The sequence below is a fragment of the Anabrus simplex genome, chromosome 1, assembly GCF_040414725.1.
Source record: "Anabrus simplex isolate iqAnaSimp1 chromosome 1, ASM4041472v1, whole genome shotgun sequence".
Classification (NCBI taxonomy): Eukaryota; Metazoa; Arthropoda; class Insecta; order Orthoptera; family Tettigoniidae; genus Anabrus; species Anabrus simplex.
The window spans coordinates 1,109,549,187-1,109,569,530 of NC_090265.1; the positions used below are offsets into that span (position 1 = coordinate 1,109,549,187).

At 37.6% G+C, this 20,344-nt stretch overlaps 1 protein-coding gene across 1 annotated transcript in view; it reads left to right on the forward strand.

The window, feature by feature from the left end:
- The window catches only part of LOC136858069 (calcyclin-binding protein), an 85,580-nt gene extending 65,691 nt beyond the window's left edge, over positions 1-19,889 (forward strand). The window contains exons 3-5 of the mRNA XM_067137322.2: positions 4,166-4,262; positions 15,784-15,893; positions 15,988-19,889. Of these exons, the coding sequence (XP_066993423.1) occupies positions 4,166-4,262; positions 15,784-15,893; positions 15,988-16,232 (452 nt within the window). The 3' untranslated portion in view covers positions 16,233-19,889. The remainder of the gene's footprint in view (positions 1-4,165; positions 4,263-15,783; positions 15,894-15,987) is intronic.
- The last annotated feature ends 455 nt before the right edge of the window (positions 19,890-20,344 follow it).

Consider the following 20,344-nt stretch of genomic DNA (forward strand, 5'->3'; position numbering starts at 1 on the left):
GGTGCTTTGGATTTAACTCGTAAAAGTTTTTGGCGGGGGGGGGGTGTGTGTGGTTAAAAATGGGATTACTGATAACCCACTTCAAAGGTTGGCACCTCTGCCATTATATCATTATAGGCTATATATATATTGTTAAATCACATTTCTTATTTTACAAGAGAGCAACAAAATCTTAGCTTTAAGGAGGTAGGGACAAATGATCATGTAGTCTAACCCTGCTTTTTTGCCTTGTAGCAAAAGTTTATTATTACTACTATTATTATTATGAATTTTATTATTATTATTATCAGTATTATTATTGACTATTTTTCATAACATGGCTCAGGTTATGAAGCCGGCTGTTATACCAAACCATATTCTACACTATATCTACAGCGTGGTAAAGTTAATTTTATATCTAATTATAATTTAAAACGATGGCTACGCAAATTGATACACGAGAAAGATTTTGACAGCTACTATAATGTCTGTCTGTTAGGTCATCAGCCCAGAGGCTGGTTGGATCCTCAAATAGCACCACCAAAGGCTATGCAGTTATAGGGAAACCGCAAAAACCAATGGCAGAGCCTAAATGAGGCGTACTAGGCAAGATGAGGGGTGAGGTAGTTTGCCATTGCTTTCCTCGCTGGGCCAGCCGGTGCTACTGCAGCACGACTGATCCTACGAGCAATACCTTTCATAACACTCAGACACTAGTTGTGCTCCAAATGTCATTACTAAGCACCACCCATACCCCAGGAGTTTCCATATTGTCACAGCCATTGATGAGACTGGGACTTTGGTGGAAGCTACACTTTGCTCTGGCCTGTGCCAACTGAAAGATACAAAAATACTGCGTCCATCAAGAAATGGCAACAGGCAAGCTACTATAATAATAAGAGGCTAAATTATGTTCTAACTCCTTAAACCTCTGTAACACTGTCCGACTCGTTGGCTGAATGATCAGCATACTGGCCTTCGGTTCAGAGGGTCCCGGGTTCGATTCCCGGCCAGGTCGGGGATTTTAACCTTAATTAGTTAATTCCAGTGGCTGGGGGTGTGTGGTGTATTCAGCATTAGAATCATCCTAGGTAGAAGGCCTTCATCTTCACAGACATGCAGGCCGCCTAATAGGCCGTCTGCGGGAGAAAGACCCACACCAGGCCTCTCTGGAGACCATACGCCATTATTATTATTATTATTATTATTATTATTATTATTATTATTATTATCTGTAACACTTCTAAATACATTCATTTCGGCTAGGTATGTCTGTCATTTACAGCTGGAAGGGAACTCCACCAACTGAAAATCTGCGTAGGGTTACATGTCGTTATAACAAATATTTCGGGTCAACTGTACGTCGCCACAGCAGCGAGCGAGAAGGGGAAGTTGGCGTTTTCACTCGCACACTTCCCCTCACCGCCTGTCTTCCTAGCTGGCCCGATCTCTATCATATTAGCATAATATAGTTTCATAGTTCCTCTAGAGTAGAATAGGATTGGAGCACTTTGTAGCATTTATTGTTTCAGTATATGTGAACTGAGAAGAGAATGATGGGAGGATGTCATATTTGTCGTTTCATTCTGTAGGACGTTTATCTTCGTGCATAGAACTTCTATGGGTGAAATTCATCTTCTAGAAGAATTAAATCATTTTTTGTATCATAACAAAAGAAATGTAGTTTAATAAACATCTTTATATACATGACTATCTTTTCACATCACAAATTTTCATCTGAAAACTTAGCTATCCGTGCTTATATTTCCTTGTTTTTGAGGTTTTTCAGTGACATGTTTGCTTATACATTCCTCAGTTTTCTAAATTTTCCATCACAGAAGTCTTGATAAAGGCAGGCTTAGCAGTTACAAAATGTGTACTTTAGGATATATACATACTAGCTTCAAAAAGTTTCTGGAATTTTCCATAATGCAGTTATACAAAATTTCCTTAAAAATAATTCCCTTCTGCTGTGACACGTCTGGCAGTGCATAAAAAGTGACTGGAAGCATTGCTGGACGCCATTTTGCAAAACCAGTCGTAGTGCTTTTGTTACATTTGCAGTGACTTAATCATTGCCCCTTCAGATGAGTTTTCAACTGCAGAAAGAGGAAGTCGGGTGGTAACAGATTTGGAGAGTATAGAGGATGCCCAAAGCAGTAATGTTGTGCCTGGCAAGGTAATTTTTTATCATTACTGATTTTGCATTGTCATGCAAAAGAAACTGGATTTTTGTGCTCATTTTTCTGTAAGTTTTGTTTTACCAGGTATAAGCCAGGTTTTTTCATTGCTGACTTCAATATCAAAACTACCTTGGGTTGCGTACGTGGAGAGAGTACATAAGTATTCTTCCGTATTACTGGAATCGGTGCATAACTTACTATATAACAAAATTCATTGCTGTTTGAGACAAGTCAAAACCGGTATTTACCAAACTTCAGCAGCAGTGTCCCTCGTCATCGTGATAAGAAGTTGTGAATGAGAATTGCTATGATTAGAGTTCTACTGAAATACCAATTGAAGTTGTAACTTAAATGCGAGAACAGCATCTTGTGTCTGCTTCTGGCTTCTAGCTCCGTGTGGTGACTCCCACGTATGACCCTCTTCCTGCTTATAATCAAAGCTTCCTCTTCCAGAAAGGGAATGATAATTGTCTTTCTCGATCTCTCGGCGTTGAAGTATATTCACTCTCAAATCTCCCACTATCTCTCTTATCACATGGTCCAATAAGGTCTTGTGTGTCTCCACTTTCCCACGCTGTCCTTCCATCATCTCATTCCATAAGAATAACTCCAAAAAGTAGAAAGTTTGTGGCCTTCCTAAGCGTTATCTAGCAAAGTTCGAAAAGTGGGAGTTAAGAAGTTCTAACTGCCTCTTCAGAATATGGTGGGGACTAGGAAAATCTGTAACTCGATGGCCTTCTTATGATGAACTAAAATTAGCATGGCACATCTCCCGTCGAATGGCCTGGGTCTACTGAAATTTACTGCAAGCTATTAATACATGTTGTCTTGTAATACGTTACTCGAGACTCGACTTGTTCAGACTTCGTTATTGCCATGATACAAAGAGATGAGGTGGTGTGAAATAGATGACTAAAAACCCTATATATACACATAATAATCTAAAAAGACCTACCTCAAATTAAATATAAACGTCTTACAAATTAATGGTATACAGTTTGATAATTTTATGTACATTATGTGATCAAAACATCACTATAGTATTAAGAATAATATAAAGTTGAAAGATGTGATACTGTATTAATTATAACCAGTGAATAATCAATAGTAAGTTTGAAATGAAGAGTTGATACTGTATTGTTGAATATTTCCAACATTTTTTTGTACCAAATAGGTTATTGGAACGTTATTTAGCGTGATTGTTTAGAATTTGCTGTAGAATCACATTTATTCAAAATTTCCACATTTTAGATTAATAATTCATGTTATCACACTTCCAATTAAGGTGACAATTGTTCACTCTAATTGGTTTGTATAAATAGTGGCTTTTAACTTAATACAAAACAGGCAATAAATCAGATCTGAAACTCCTAAACATTGTACAACAGCACTCACTAAAATTTGGAACAACTATGACTATTAATTGGCAGTACAAATAAAAGAATGAATGTTTATCTCAAATGCAGAATGTTCAGGTCTGTATAGATAGCGGTGATAATGTAGATAGTTGGATGATAAGAGTTAACTGCTGCATCTCTGGTTTACTTATTGTGTATCTATGTTCATTTGTGCTAGAGAAATTGGAAGTGGATTTTTTTTTTTTTTTTTTTTTTTTTCCCAGCCTCTGATTTCCCACCACTTTTCATTCCTTAATACTCCTGAAATCATCCACATGAATAATGTAATGCTCATTATGAATTAACCATAGTAAAGATCTGATTAATAAATAAAAGAATGAACTCTTTCCTTTCTGTCATTTTTGTAATACAGCACATTCTTCTTTCTGGAGGTGTGACACACAGGTATGACGTTCTGTCAGTTAATGGTCATAGCTGTTCCAGATTTTTGTACAATGTTTTTGGAGTTTCAGATCTTATTTATTGCCTGTCTGTTTTGTTTGTATAGCCACTTTCTTTGCAGTTGTTTGTTGAAGTTACTTATATGAATTTTGATTCATAACTTTTCTCGTGTGGCTTATGAAGTGATTTATTTATTTATTTCAGCTTGGGACCAGTCAGATAAATTTGTCAAGATATTTGTGACTTTGAAGAATGTTCAGACTTTGAATCAGTCCAATGTATTCTGCAACTTTACTAAGAGGTAAATAAGCTCATTTTGTGTGTGTATATTCATTTTTATACATATTTGGTACATCATTTCTGGTGTCTTTTGGTACCAATAGTTGCTGGAATAATAATAATAATAATAATAATAATAATAATAATAATAATAATAATAATAATAATAATAATAATAATAAATGTTATGTAGAAGAAATTAGCTTTGCTGCCAATAACCACGTGAGTTGAATACATGATATGGGATGCTAATGGCATAGCCATATTGAAACTCCAGACCCTGTGAGATCTTTGGAGTAGAGCAACATTTAGTGTGGCCACTACTTGGATGGGTAGATTATGTGCTGTTGGATAGAGGAGGATTGGAAATTAACTGGCTGAATGGTTAGTTTATTAATGCAAGGTTACATTATAAGTCAATCACAACTGGGACCGGTTTCGGCCTTTAGTCAGGGTCATCAAGTTTCATAACTACTCACTAAATGTCACCCCTCTCACTGCTTTGGTTTTGTGCATTAGATGTGTTCCCTAGACTGTCAGGCGCATGCGCACAAGTAATGCATCACATTTGGGATTTCCATGCAGCTCCTATATCCTCTTTCCCATACAGTGAGAAATTGGTATTCGACTAGTTTGTGTAGATGTGGGTGTCGGTGTCGTAGTGTTTAAGAATTTCTAATGATATATGCACACCAGCAGCACGTCACGCACGATCCAGTTTGCATCGAGCCTTATAAATATACCGTAACTATTCCCTGTTATTCCAAAATATGAACATTGTTTGACCCCAATATAACGAATATTGGATAATTAACATAATTACATAACCTGTTAGTTCCTTGTAATGTAATATTGATAATTAAAAACAGTTCCACGATAAAAGTATATGCTCACTGCCAATGCAAATAGGCCTGCAGTAGGCTTACTACGATAAATGTGTAATTATCTGATATACTCTGTAACTGGTACCAGTGCTTTTATAGACACGAATGCAGTCACAGATACAATTATGATAAGACCCAGTTGTGTTAAAGGGTATCGTAATTAATATTTGATCAAGAGGGGACAATGGAAAATTATTTGTCACAGGACGGAAATTGTCGCCTATAGCCTCAACCAAACGTATGGCAGTATGTTTTTTCAGCCTCAATCTGTCTTTGAATTAACTTTCGCTATACTTCATTAGAACATCAGGCTGATGATGATGTAATAGTGGTCGTTCTTGAATGTTGACCCTTTCTACCATTTCTTCGTCGGAAGAAAATGAGAAAGACATAGCAAAATTTAACTTGCATAATATTAGCTGCCAATATTGAAGTACTGCTCATGTGCCCACCAAGTTAACAAATAGATACTTCCTGCTCAGGGCCCTCTAAGTTAGCAGGCTATTTATTGAACCGATAGATGTATCTTACATTTGTGCACCGCCAAAACACATGTTAACCATTCGATACCACTATAGGTTTGATATCTCACGTTCCAGAAACCAGGCAGTAATGATGAGTTAGTTATTGGCATTCAGACTTTGAACGTTCACAGGCAGTTCACAGCTCTTCAAGTAGATGTCACTTTGGCTGCAAATCAAGATGATGCAAGTGATTCCAGTTGGGCACAAATATCAAGAATTTGTGGAGCCAGTGGACTTCTTAACACTTTGACTACCAGGAAGTAGCCAGAGCATTTAAACCTCCAGCCCAGTCATTTCTAAAAGTCCTCGCCTGCCAGTCCTGCCTTCTGCACAGTGGAACAAAAATATTTACTACTCCTATATTACGCTTTGAAATGTGAAAATTAGACCATACCTGGGAAGGGATTCTAATATGATTTTAACCCTCTAAGTGCTATCGTCTCGCTATGAGATGATTCGGATGCTGGCTCAAGTGCTATTGTCTCGCTGCAAAATGAAATTCTCTATCTGGTAGGCAGTGCAAGTTGATCTTTGGTTGGAGAAGGAAAGCAGTAAGCAGCGATTTTGGTAACGAAGATTTTGCTGATGATTTATCATTAGACTATTTTTCTTCTGGAAGTGAGGAAGAATATGACCCTAATTTAGATACTTGTGGGTATAGTGATGCATCATGTAGTGATGTAGACAATCCAAACGTGCTAACCCTACCAGGCACATCTAGACCTAATGACCTACCACAACAGACTCTGAGTCTCTTTACCTGTGACTTTTTTATTATTCATTGAAGTTTATATTATTATAATATAAAGCAAGATGTCCTGACCTGACTGACTGACTGACTGACTGATAATCAACACACAGCAAAACCTACTGGAGATAATTGCATGAAAATTTGAGGACATGTTCCTACCCTAGCGTAGATGCACACTAAGGAAGGATTTTTTAAAATTCCTATTTTAAAGGGGTGAAATGTAATTATTTTTCATTTAATTTCTCCATTTCTGTGAAAATATTGTACTTATATACATTCAGATATTTATTTTCATATATAATAAATACTATTTTAAAATTTCTTTTAAAAATTCTGATTTTAAAGGGGTGAAAAGGGGTGATATGTGGTTTTACATTTGTGTTCAATATCTCCGTTTTCTTTAACAATATTGTACATATATATGCATTCAGTCTTCCAAATCGTCTCAATAGTACAGCAAAAATGTTGCATTTCTTGAAATGTCAACGGAAATATATTTATTTTCAAGATTTTCCAGATGAAATACTTCGCTTGCGCGCATGAATCTTTGGCTTTTGCCAATTAAAAATGGCCGCGGCACTTTCCAACATATAAGTGTATGCGCCAATTCACTCCGCTTCCATGTATTTTAAGATGGCAATAAACCAAATCCTTAAAGAAAATAAAATACAGTTAACAGTATACAGACCTACATAAACGAATGTTTGTGAGTGAATTCATGAGAAGTTGCTTTACGCTGCGCTGATAGCGCAACGGTTAAGTCAACGGACTACAGACTGCAAGAATGCAGGTTCGAGTCTGCCTGTTGGCGGCCTTTCTTAACACAAGAATATTGTTTTTATCAAGGAGATTTATTACAGTTTTATATTTTGTTAGTGAGTTATTCAGCCGCTTACAATTAAAATGAATTGTTTCATCTGTACAACTGGTAAAACAGGCTAGGCGAAAGCAGTACCCATTCGGGGCGCGCATGCATCATTAGCAAAGCTGTTTATGGTTCGAAGATATGTCACTCATATTGACGAAGGAGAGACTGGAGGCAACTTGCATAATATTGTCGACCAGTAATGAAGTGAGTGTGATATAACTCTTGAGCAATAAGGGTTTGAACCTTGGCAGTCCTTGCTAATAACTATTCCTCAGAAGAGTACCAACATTTCATATCAGAAGATTCAGCGTACTGGTGTGTGATATTTCAAAGAGACAGCTAAATAACAGACTGCAGCGCGATAACTTCTTTTTCACGCACACAGCATAATGGCAGTAACTTATCTAAACGTTAATGGTGAAGTGTTGGAATAACTTACCAAGGAAAATATTCAATAATTTTCCAATTTCTTTGCGATCATTTTAGAAAAGGCTAGGAAAACAACAGATAGGGAATCTGCCAACTGGGCGACTGCCCTAAATGCAGATCAGTAGTGATTGTTTGATTGATTGATTGATTGATTGATTGATTGATTGATTGATTGATTGATTGAATATTGTTTCTATTGTAGGTGGCAGTGCATGTCTATTTAGATCTCTTTCTTACATTTTATATTCTACTCAGTTACGGCATAAAGAAGTTCGTGAAACTATTGTTTCGTAAGTTGTCTCCATTTTGTCCGAAAATCATCTAGGTAATAACTTTTTCTCCTCAGAAGAGTGCCGACTTTCGTGTCGGAAGCTTCAACTTATGGTGGAACATTTGAGTTGATGGCAGCAGGCAAAATATTTCCATTCCGCTTTGAAGTTTATCGTGATCTAAGTTATACTGGACATTTAGTGATGAAGCTAATACCGTAAAAAGACTGTGATTTACTGGTAATCTCTCTAACGGACATTTTGAAGTACTGTATATGAATGTCTGTGCGAAGAAACAAAAGTTGTTACAAAAGTTTCTGAAAAACGTCATACTCGATACTTAAATGCCACGAGAAAAATACAATTTAAAAAAAGCAGCAGCCACATTTTTACACAATAATCGTTCAGCACATACCATTGCTGCAAGTAAATACCAAAAGAAAAATCCCGAAGTCCATAGAGCAGCAGCGGACACGTACCAGAAGAATAATCTCAAGGTTCATAGAGCAGTGGCAGTCACGTACCAGAAGAATAACCCCGAGGTTCATAGAGCAGCGGCACTGACATACCAGAAAAATAATCCCGAGTTTCATAGAGCAGTGGCAGCTACACACCAGCAAAATAATCACAAATATCACAGGACAATTCAAATGCGATATGAGCAACATCACCCTGGGGTCCGAAAAGAAAGGCGATTGCGTCCATGTAAAATTAAGTTTCGTTCCGGGATGTCTTACGATCCTGAAATTAATTAGGAAGATAACAGCTTGATAACCACTGGTACAATGATCTATAAATGCCAGTTCTGCACTGCTCTCAAGTGGGAAAGATGAAACACCAGAAAGGTTCAGCTGCCACCACTCTAATCTCCACCTGAACCATTGTACAGTTACTAATGGGTGCCCATCTCATGGTCTTTTAAAAATCGAATTAGAAAACATAGCAGCTGTTTTCAAATGACATCTTTTGATGCTAAGCAAGTCATCCAACCTGGCTTTATGCCAACTTTCAAAGTACAAGGTCAAATTTAGCATTCCATAGGCAGTCTGTTGCCAAATGCTCATCAAGATCCTGGATTTTTGCAGATTTACTTTAATGAGACGGCTAATGAAATAAATGAAGCATTGCTTACATATTTTGATGCAGAAGAAATAGAGTATAAATCGGTCGACACGGTATTACAAACAGACGATGCTGTCTTATTCAGTAGAATTCCTAAATACTTCTAATCCTCCAGGATTCCCATCTCGCAAACTTCGTTTGAAAGTAGGAGCACCTGTAATGTTGTTACGTAACCTCAAACTACCTAAGTTGTGCATTGGCACTAGATTACGTGTGACAGGGTTAAAAAATAATAGAAGCTACTGTTATTATTACAGGGTGTTTTCCAGGAGAATTTCATTTAACAGCAAACTCGGAATACGCGTGAAACCTTTCAATTCCGGTCGAAGCCGGGACGGAAAACACATCATTTACGTTCATGTCTTACATTTCTTACGAAAGTCGAACGCATAAGGTAGGTTTGGTGGACTTCAAAAGAAAATGGGATATAATATAATAGGACATAACTCAACCATGACGCGAGCGAAGCTGCGGACATAACACTAGTATTATTATAAATCATTGTGCTTGTAATGAAATTTGGCACATTTTGTATATCTTGGAATATAATTTCATACAATGTAGTGTTTGTCACCAACCTCAAAAATTGGAATCTCTTTTTATTAGTTTTTTAAATATGACTAATCATCCATTGTACTTTTACTGGATTCTTGTAAGTAAAACATCCAACTATTATCTCATTCTCTAATTCTTCCTGAACAAATTGATATACAATATGCCATATGTAGTTACAAAATTGTATTTATTATATTGTTTATAAATGTATCTGCATGGTGCCTTAAGAATGCTCAGCACTTAAGAGTGGAGGGTTAAGATGTGATATCTGGTGTCACATGCTCCAGAGTACGGAGTTATGCCACACTTCCTGCAGTACCACCTTGTGTTACATACTTTTTTCTTCTTGAGACACTCTATATCATCTTTTCGGGTAAGGGTCAGTTTTCAGTGGCGTAAACTTGAGCAGAATATGTTCATTCACTTTTTAATCCAGACCTGATGGGGGATCTTTAGCTGGGGGCGGGGGCTGTTCTGACTTGAGTCGGGGCTGAGACTGGGACAGTGGCAGGAGGATTATGAATTTCAAGATAGTATCTGGAAACTGTCTGTAGATAGGTAATTTTTGTCTGGGTATTGGACTTCTGGAAGAGACAGAAATAATTGAAGAGGGTGCACTGTAGTAAATAGAAAACCTTTTTTGGCCATTTACAAGTTTTCTCATGAAGGGATGTAGAGCAAGGTATAGGTCAGCTGTGTCTGTTCCATGCATGTGCTGATTATAATCTGCAATGGATACTGGCTTCATTGTTTTTCTATCGAACTTTGAAGTGTCTTCAACCATTTCAGCAGAATGCATGGATGAGATCATTGTGATTATTTTCTTGTCCATCCAAGAGACAAGAAGAATTTCCCCATCATGTTTGAATGTAATTTCCTCTCTTATCAAGGATTTTTGTTGGTCCTTAAGGTCCTTTGGTGTTCTCCTGTTTTGCCTGATTGTCCCACTAACTGTAGTATTCTGTTCATGTAAGGGTTTTGCTAGAGCAACACTCTTGTAATAATTATACATGTAAACAGAATACCCTAGGCCTAAATATGGACTGAGAAATTCAAGGACAGTACTATTTAAGGCCATTCCACTTGCATCATAAATAAGCAATTTGCAAATATACCCAGTTTTTGATTCACACACCATGGATGGATTGTAAACTCGAAAACGCAACTGGCCTCTCCAAGCAAGCATGCCCTCATCTAAAGCGATCTTTCGGTCGGGACTGTACACCACTGAAAACTGATCTGAAAGTTTTTTCTAATATGGCCCTGATTTTATAGATCCTGTCTGCACTGTTTACATAGTTACTGCTATCACTAAAATGTAAAAACATCATTATACTTTCGAATCTGTTCCTGGACATTGTCTTGGAAAATACAGGCGTTGAAAACACAAGATCTTCGGTCCAGTACATTTTAATATCCGGCTTCTCTATAATTCCGGTAACTAACATCAAACCGTTAAACTGTTTCGTTTCGATCATTGACACAGGTTTCCAAGTTTGATAGATTGAATATTTAGTGAATGGACGCGGTGCACTACTGATAACCTGCTGTGCATATAAGTTAGTCTACTCACAAATATGTGCAGCAAAACTGTCACTGATAAATATATTTACAATAGACATTATACCATCAGTGTTTGGAACCTCTACATTTAGGCTTACATTTCCCAAAAACTCGGATAACGGGGGAGAATAGCTCGGAGAGGTGTCGGAGAAACACTGTCTGGTATTTCAGTATTATCGTACACTGTTGTTTCGTCCTAGTCACTTTCTTTATCTAAATCTGGGATGAGTTCATCACCAGAATCATCATTATAAATAATTTCAACAACCTCTTCAGCAGATATAAACTTACTGCTCGCCATACTGTGTTTTGCTAGTGGCATAACACAATAATACTGGAGGCAAGAGCGCGGGCTTGGAATGTGCTGGTGAAAAAAATTTGCTGGGTGATTCTAGGCGGGAATTACTGTTTTAGCATATGTTGACGGAGGTCAAAACGTTCATCTAAATACTATCTATGAAAGAATGGAGGAACTGCGATCTGTAGCACGGTTTTAAACTTCAAATTTTCGCGCGAGAATACACTGGTGAAATGTTGTCCGCCTTAAGGCGCCTACGGGAGTCAGTGTTGAGTATAACCAAATTTCTAAGAGTAATGCTCTCTGTTCTCACCATACCCCATAGCAATGCAGAATGTGAACGTGTTTTCAGCCTTGTGAAGAAAAATAGAACAGAATTCAAATCATTCATGTCCAATGAATCTCTGGAGTCTATTTCTATTTTGAAGACCAGGTGTTCTGGTCCCTGTTATGACACAACATTTTCTCAAGACTTTTTTCAGGAAGCTAAAAAGGCCTGATCTATGACTTCTAAGTCTAACTAGCATGTGATTTGCAGTGTGTATTATATATTATTTCTTGCCTATGTTACGTTAATCGAGTTTTATTGTGTAAAGCCTTTTTCAATGATTTCATATCTGCTTAATTTATCAAGGAAGTCCTGTTATGTATACTGCAAACTAATATTCACCACGCCTGCTGCTACTTAACATAGATCTCTTCTCAATTGTTACGTTAATCTACAAATCATTGGCCTATGCTGTAAGTAGATATTTCATTGAAGTATTGTTTAAAGCATGAATTATTGTATTTTGTGTCCTGGAAGTAGTATTATTTTCACCAAGCCGTGTCGAAAATCTTTTTGTTGTGCTTGAATTTTACATCTGATAGCTCTTTTCAAAAGTTGGCAGGTATGGATTGTTTTACTTGCCAATGTACGTTATGTATAATAATAATAATAATAATAATAATAATAATAACTATTTTCGGAGGCGCCAAACAAAATATACTAAGCATTAATTAAAAAACAGAGACAACGATCGTACGAAATTAAACATTATGATAATAAAACACATTACCACCACACCTATACCTTGGAACTTCTGGCACTATGCAGGCACTTGATAGCATACCTAACTTAAACAGTGCTGTCCCTCTTATCTCATTTACAGCTGTTTCAGTAAATCCTGATGTGATAAATGTGGAGAACAAGCATGAAATATACTTAAAAATAAAAGTTTGGATTTCAACAGCAGCAGTTATCCAAAGAACGCTTCCAGTCACTATGTATTATATTCAGAACAACAACTTGTAACATACACTAGTTATGAGCTGGTTGTTTGGCACGATTTCTACCAAAGCACGGCTTTATTCAGGAGTGGCTTCTGCTACACATATGCCAACTGGGAATATCAGAGATCTCCAGAAACCATTTTGGAATAGATTCTCACCGTTTGGACTCTATAGCTGGGAACGAAACTATTTTTAAAAGTTTCAAAAATGACGGGACCTCATGCTCTTGATCCATGGCTGATGAGATGGAGTGAAGATGACATAATTTGGAATGACGACATGCCGGTAGCAGGGAAATTGGTGGCACAAAATAATTATTCAAATGTAAGCAGTGATTAGGTTTACTCAAGTTAACTGTGTGGTAGGCGTACTGCTCAACCGGCAGACAAATGACTGGCCATTAAGTTCCTTTGTATCAATATTGCATAATATAATACGATACCCTTATCCCTTTTCTCTACGGGGTTGAGTGTGAAGCGAGACGAATCTTTGTAGTGAGTTTTTACGACCGTATGCCCTTCCTGACATTAACCTAATCAAAGGAATTAACGATGTGATATGAGTAGCTAAAACTGACTATATTTACTTTATATGTAGGCCTAAAAGTCGTGTTCACCATCTATTGCCTTTTTAAATTTAGAAATACTGCCTACCAGGAAAATAGCCAGTAAAACTTAAATACATTCATAAGTTTGTTAAAGAATAGTGTAGAATGTTTACATGTATAATCTATAGCTCTTTATAGCCTAGAAGCGATGTGTTCACTGCACAGAACTTGAGGTCATCACATATTGCCCCCCCCCCCCCTACTTTTTTGAGCTGTAAAAATTTTATTTTTTTAGTGATGAAGCATGGCTGCACGGAAGTGGCTGTGTAAATAATCAAAACAATCACTACTGGAGTACAGAAAATAAGTATTGGCTGCGTGTCAGTCCACTTCACGATGTAAAGGTAGGAGTTTGCTGTGCAATAAGTGCTCGCAAAATTATAGCGCCTATATTTTTCCATGAAACAATAGATGCTAAGCGATATACAGACCTCATTCTCAGGCCATTCTTTCAAGAGCTGATGAAGGAAGAAAGGAATAATGGTTACTTCATGCAAGATAATGCAACAGCACACACTGCTAATTGGTCTATGGAGGTAATATGGGAAGTTTTAAAAAATGATGCGATTAATTATCCCGTTAGATCTCCCGATTTAAATCCCTGTGATTATTACATGTGGGGGATGTTGAAGGGAAAAGTGTTTGTGAACAATCCTCACACAAGAGAACTACAACAAAACATTGCACAAGTTATTTTGAACATCACACTGGCTGAGATTTGCTGAGTGTCTGCAAACTACGAGGTGCCAGGCATGTTTGACAGCTGAGGAACAAAATTTTGAACATCCTGTATAATGCCAGGTAGGTTTTAGAGTTTTAAACTGATAGTTTCACTAGAAATGGCTTTCTATAAATGGTCGGGATACAGTGGGGAGGAAAGGTGCACATTATACAGGCTAGCGACCAAGTGTCATTGCGCCAGCTGTGCCATGCTCGGAGTGGTGCTCCTGTCAGAGGCTTGAATTTCAACTGTGCAGGTTTCTTAAACCGATCAGGCCAACCCTTTCTATTTACCCTTGTTGTTGCACAACTATGGGTGTTATGGGTTAGCAATATTTTCATCTGTTTTCCTACAGTCTGCAGCTTTGTGAAGGGAGCAGGTATATCTAGGTGGAAAAAACATGGTACCAAAAGATCTTAGAGGTCGACGCTGAGTAGGAACTAATATTTAGAGGCCCTATGAGAAAAGAAGAACTGAAAGACAATATTTATGAAGTAGGTCTGCTTGGGAAATACAGAAAATGCTGTCAACAAGGTCCTGACAGCTTGCTAAGTTAAGGGAACACAGTGTGGTTTCACAAGACCCATCAGTATTTCTCTCAACACATTTCTAATGAACGCGTGTGTGACGAGTGCTTTGGAGTGTTCAGCATGGCAGGCGGATGATAATACCCGAGCGCTCTAGAGCGTTAGGTACTGCAAAGAGTTAATCCAAAAATGTCAAATTGACATGGGGGTGTGCATTCTGTAGTTTTTTTTTTTTTAATTTTGATACACACACACACACACACACACACACACACACACACACAGAGAGGGAGAGAGCCGGCCATGCGATCAGGGGCATGCAGCTGTAAGCTTGAATTAGGAAGATAGTGGGTTCAAACCTGTCAACCTGTCGGCAGCACTGAAGACGGTTTTCCGTGATCCCCATTTTCACACTAGGAATCGTAAGATCTCAGTCTCTGTGCGATGTAAAGCAACTTAAAAAAAAAAAGACAGTTGTAGAGGCCAGTGTAGGTTGCAAGGATTTTCCTTTGCCGATATATTTCAAGTTCAGTTGCATCTAAGTATAACTGATTGCTTACTATACCATTGCAGGAAGAATGTCAACAAAAGCTGAAAATGATTCTTTCTGTTTGTAATGATGTTCCTTTCAAAGACATGCTGAATAACCTGCAAATTCAGTGTGGGTGACTAGTCTCAGCACATCACACATTTCAACCGAGGTACTTTATAGTATCAGATTTATCCATTAGTTTATTTCTTTGTTTTTCACTTCATTCCTAAAAATCATACTCGGATGGTGGGGGAATATTCTGTTGCTGTGTTGAAATTAGGAGTACTACTTGTTCACCATCTCTTTATGCTCTCAAATGTGCTCACAGACCATAGCAATGACAAATTTATAATGCCTCCTGTTCTCTTCCAGTGTGCTTCATTCTGAGAGCGATATACCGTAGAGAAATATTAGAATTTCAGGATTTATGCAAATTGTCTTAAAATATTAATGATGTACCAAAAATGCTGCATAGTTTCTTGTTAAGATTATCTGGTCATAGAAGAGTTAGGATAAATTAGACCAGGAGAAAAGCATTTGATATCTTTTAATGCAGGAGTTTATCTTCCCAATTTCAATTTCATATTGTGGTAAATCAACTGTTCTATTTGGCTTTTATAGGTCTGTCGAGTTACATGTCCAGGGATTGGATGATCGAAACTACCACCTACCTATTATGAGTCTGTTAGAAGATATTGATGTGGAGAAGAGTTACTGGAAAGTAAAAACAGGTTGGCTATTTTCTCTTACTTCTAGAGCTATTTATGCACTTGCCATGTTTTATTAAGTGTGTTACTCATTTGTTTCCTTTTTTTATCCATATAGATATGGTAGTGGTGTTCCTGATGAAGAGCAAAGTGGGTAGTCATTGGACGCATATGACTCTCCCAGAGAAAAAGGCTAAGGAGCCCAAACTACCCAAGATGGACACTGGGGACACAGATCCTTCAGCGTCGCTCATGAATATGATGAAGCAGATGTATGAGGATGGTGATGATGAAATGAAAAGGACCATTGCCAAAGCGTGGACGGAAAGCAGAGAAAAGCAAATGGCTGGCGGTGAATTCTGAGAGATTTAACTGCTGATATTCTTTGAGAAAGGAATTTCACCACGCTGTAAAATAAGGCATAAATACAGATTCTGAACAGACAGCAATAGTATAACACCTGGCATTAATTCGTTTCGAAAGGTTTCTCTCTTCATGAGTGGATGATACACTGTACAAGACTTTAAAAAATAGCTGTACATCTTATGTCGATTGAATAAAGATGCAGAAATGTTGATTTCTGTTTATCAGTCTCTTGTTCTGCTCTTCAAAATCAGGTTAAAATACATTTAGACCATTGAGATTGCTTTTGTAAGAGAGGACTTCATTATCTTCCAGTATTGAGATACAGTGAAACCTCGATTCTCCGTTTTTCGAGGGACCGTGAAAATAAAACATACAATACGGGAAAACGGAAAATCCGGGAATAAATGAAAACTATCAATTTGGCTAAACATCACAAAAATGAAATATGTATAATTATAATCGTACAAAAACTCCTAAACCAAACCAAACTACAGCCCCAGTGGGACTTTGCCTGCCAAGCGACCGCTGCTCAGCCCGAAGGCCTGCAGATTACGAGGGGCGCATCGTCAGTGCGACAAATCCTCTCGGCCGATATTCCTGGCTCTGTAGATCGGGGTCGCCATCTCACCATTAGATAGCTCCACAATTAAAGGTAATCACGTAGGCTAAGTGGACCTGGAACCAAACTTATATCCAGGTAAAATTGCCCGACCTGGTCGCAATCGAACCCGGGCCCTCTGGATGAGAGCCAGGCATGTTAGACCGCGAAACCGCATTAATTACCGGTACGCGAGTTCAAAATCTCGATACTTTATATTAAATTTTACAGGCGAATCTTCATCAGTTTCCCGTGAAAACTTCTTTCAGTTTAGCAACTTTGATTACGCTAGCCAAACTTTTCGAAAAATCTAACAACACCAAGCCAAACGACAGTCGACCACAAGTAGTTTTTAATTCTCTCATCTAATAAAATAAAGCATATTAGATACAAAAGCACCCAAAATGATGGCGAAATCTGTTCATTTCTTAATCTTTCATTGTAATTTGGTCTCCGGTATACTGTTCGTAGTCAGTTTCTGGAAATCTCGTACTGCGCAAATTAGGCCTACATCGACTTTTAAAGGTTATGTTGAACTCGAAAACATGGTTTCGAATGTAAGTATCGATTCTTAAAAGTTCTTGAATACATATTCAATTCTGCGCGTCACAAATCCAATCAAATTGGAAAGATAAAAGAAATATCAAAACTTCAGAAATTACGGTTATTCGTGACCTTGAGGTCATCTGGAAAGTGCGCTCGCTGCACATGTCAGTACGAGTTTGAAATGATACCAATCATTTAAAATGTAACGTGCGCAAATAAAACGACTGCGGTTTTTGGTATTTTACCACGAAAACGTAAAATTCCCAGTCTTACATTAGTAACAGTAATAGGCAATCCCAAGACCTCCCATGGCTTTCTTTTTTTTAATGTAAGGTGCAACATCTGTTTTCGTCTCGCTAACATAATCATGTATGATAATATAAAAAATACTAAATTTGTGTTAAGGAGCAGTTTCGATTCCTGCCTGAAATCCCACTTAGGTGTCTGCAGTGCCCTGAGCAAAGTGCTGAAAACCCCTTCGGCAGTACGATCGAAAAAATGTAAATAAAAAAAGACATCTAACCCTGGACTTAATATGGACGTTTTATAAGTGCGAACATTTGGCGAAACTCGTTCCGTCTTCACGCAGAGCTGTCGAAATGCGCCGTCTCTTCTAGCAATTGCTGTGGCCACTCTCTGCCCTATGATTTTCTGAGATTCTCTAAACAATACCACCCGAATGCGATGCTAAGATGGTCCCTTATGCAAGTTCACCGCCGATCGCCAAGATCCATAAATATGCCATAGCCGTCCTTTCGTGAGATACAGTTTATTAAAAAACGATTGATTGAGGATTTAGCGTTGATGGGACTGGAATTTCTGGACGGTTGATCCGGGAAATCGTTTCTTCGAGGAACGGATAATGCGGGACTTTTATAACGTGATTTAATTACGATGCTCTCGGGACCACGTAATTTGAACGCATATTCCGGGAAAACGTACTTTCCGGGAACGGATAATCGAGGTTCCACTGTAGTAATTTCCACTAGCATTTAGAATAATGATTTGTAACTGATAGCTCAGGCTTAGCAGTGACTGTACAAATGGTCTTTGGAGAATGCTTGAACATCAGTGAAGGGACCAGAGTGGTTATTTTAGTTGCCTTACCTTTTTTTGATTATTTTCCCCATGTACTTCTTTTATTAAATGTTTACTTAATGAGTGTGTCGGTGCATACTGTATAGTGTCCTACTTATCATTTTTAAAAAATTATTGATAAAAGGATAAGTGGCCTTTGTGTCAGTTCAGGTTTCTCTTTAACAAAGATTCCAGAAAGCAGTATCACTGTGCTGCATATGCCAAATGATACTACAGGGTTTCTATGCAACCAGCATATAGGAGCATTATTTGAAATTTTTTGAAGAAATATACAATAATTCATTAGAAGTAGGCCTTTTATAAGACAGTTTATAAAATTACTTGAAATTGAATGTACCTATTACTTGTATTATTTGCCATCGTTAATCAAAACTCTACTTTTTTTCCTATAAGGATTCTCATTGTAAAATAGCCATCAGCACAGGATTGACTGTTACAAAACCCATTTTGTTCATTTCCAGTTTTATCATCGTATTTGTACAGCTCAATTTTTATGATACTTGTAGGTGAGTTCAGCAGGCTAATACTTCTATAATTTTCTAAATCATATTTTTTCCTTTATATATCAGATTAGCCAGCTGGCTTTTGGCCAAGTCTCCACTCCAAACCATATTTAGAAATCTTAGAAACATGTACTTAAAATTCTTCACTCAAGTATTTAAGAGTTCTGAATTAATTTGGTCTTCACCAGGAGCTTTATTGTTCGTTTGAATAATTTTCAATTCTGGCAGAGTAATTCCTTCAATATTGGTATTTACAAGAAAGATTTTTTTCTGCACGCTTTCCTATCACAAAATTGCATCGGCAGTATAATTTCTTCACAGATGTGGCTGAAATTTACACTCCAATGGAAAAAGTACATGGATATTTCAATTTTAAAAATAGAAATTCATTGTTTTTATTTTCCCCCCCTGAATGTTTGCTTGTTAAGTGTGCTTAGTATTCAAATGTCGTGTGATGATGTATATGATGTACAGCAATTTTTGTTCAGCATTGATTGAAGAAGGGTCTCTATAGACCATATTCTTGCGTCCTTGCAGAGTTGTTTTGTCACTTTGCTAGAGTTCATTACCTTATTGTGAAATCGCAGAGTTATTTGACACTTTCTATTGAATTTGATACCTAGCTGATACTGTATCTGAAGAAAAGCATGCGAGTTAATGTTGTTTACGTAATGAATGTGTCGGTGCATACTGTATAGTGCCCTACTTATGGAAGCAGGAAGCCTGGAGAACAAGTGTTTACGACAAGTGTTTGTGTTGCTGAACTTGGCTCTTTGTTGGACGGTATGCAGTCGTGTGAAGTGTGACCCTCGGTAAAGAGGTAGAACATTACGTATATGTTTTAAGATTTTTTGTGTAAAGTGTATGTGCATTAATGTAAAATATACCATTAATTGTTTGTAAATTGTTCTTTGCAGATGTTTTCTTTGACATTGTTGCTTCCTGATTTAGTTCAGCCTGTGGTGACTGTTACCTGTAATACAGTGTGGCCATGTCTGTGCGGCCTCCATATTCCTCCCAACCATTCCAACAGGTGATTGTATCTTGGCAAGGTTAGGGGCAAACAAAGCAAAGAAATTATGAATAAAAAAGAAACACTCAAAAATGCCAATTTCCCCCCAGTTTAAGCAGGAGACTTGTGATTTTTGGTCCTTCCTCCCTCTCTCCTGATCAGAGACTTATCTCCTGATTTTCAGAGTAGATCTAGTATTTCTGTGTTTGAAAATCCCACGTTTTTGCTTGTTCTTTAAGTACCTGGAGAGAATTGATGTTCAGCGTGCAGTGACAGGGCAGATACAACCAGCTGGTGGTGATCTTAAATATGACAGAATATTTAGTGTAAAGAGCATAGCAGTTAAGCCTGT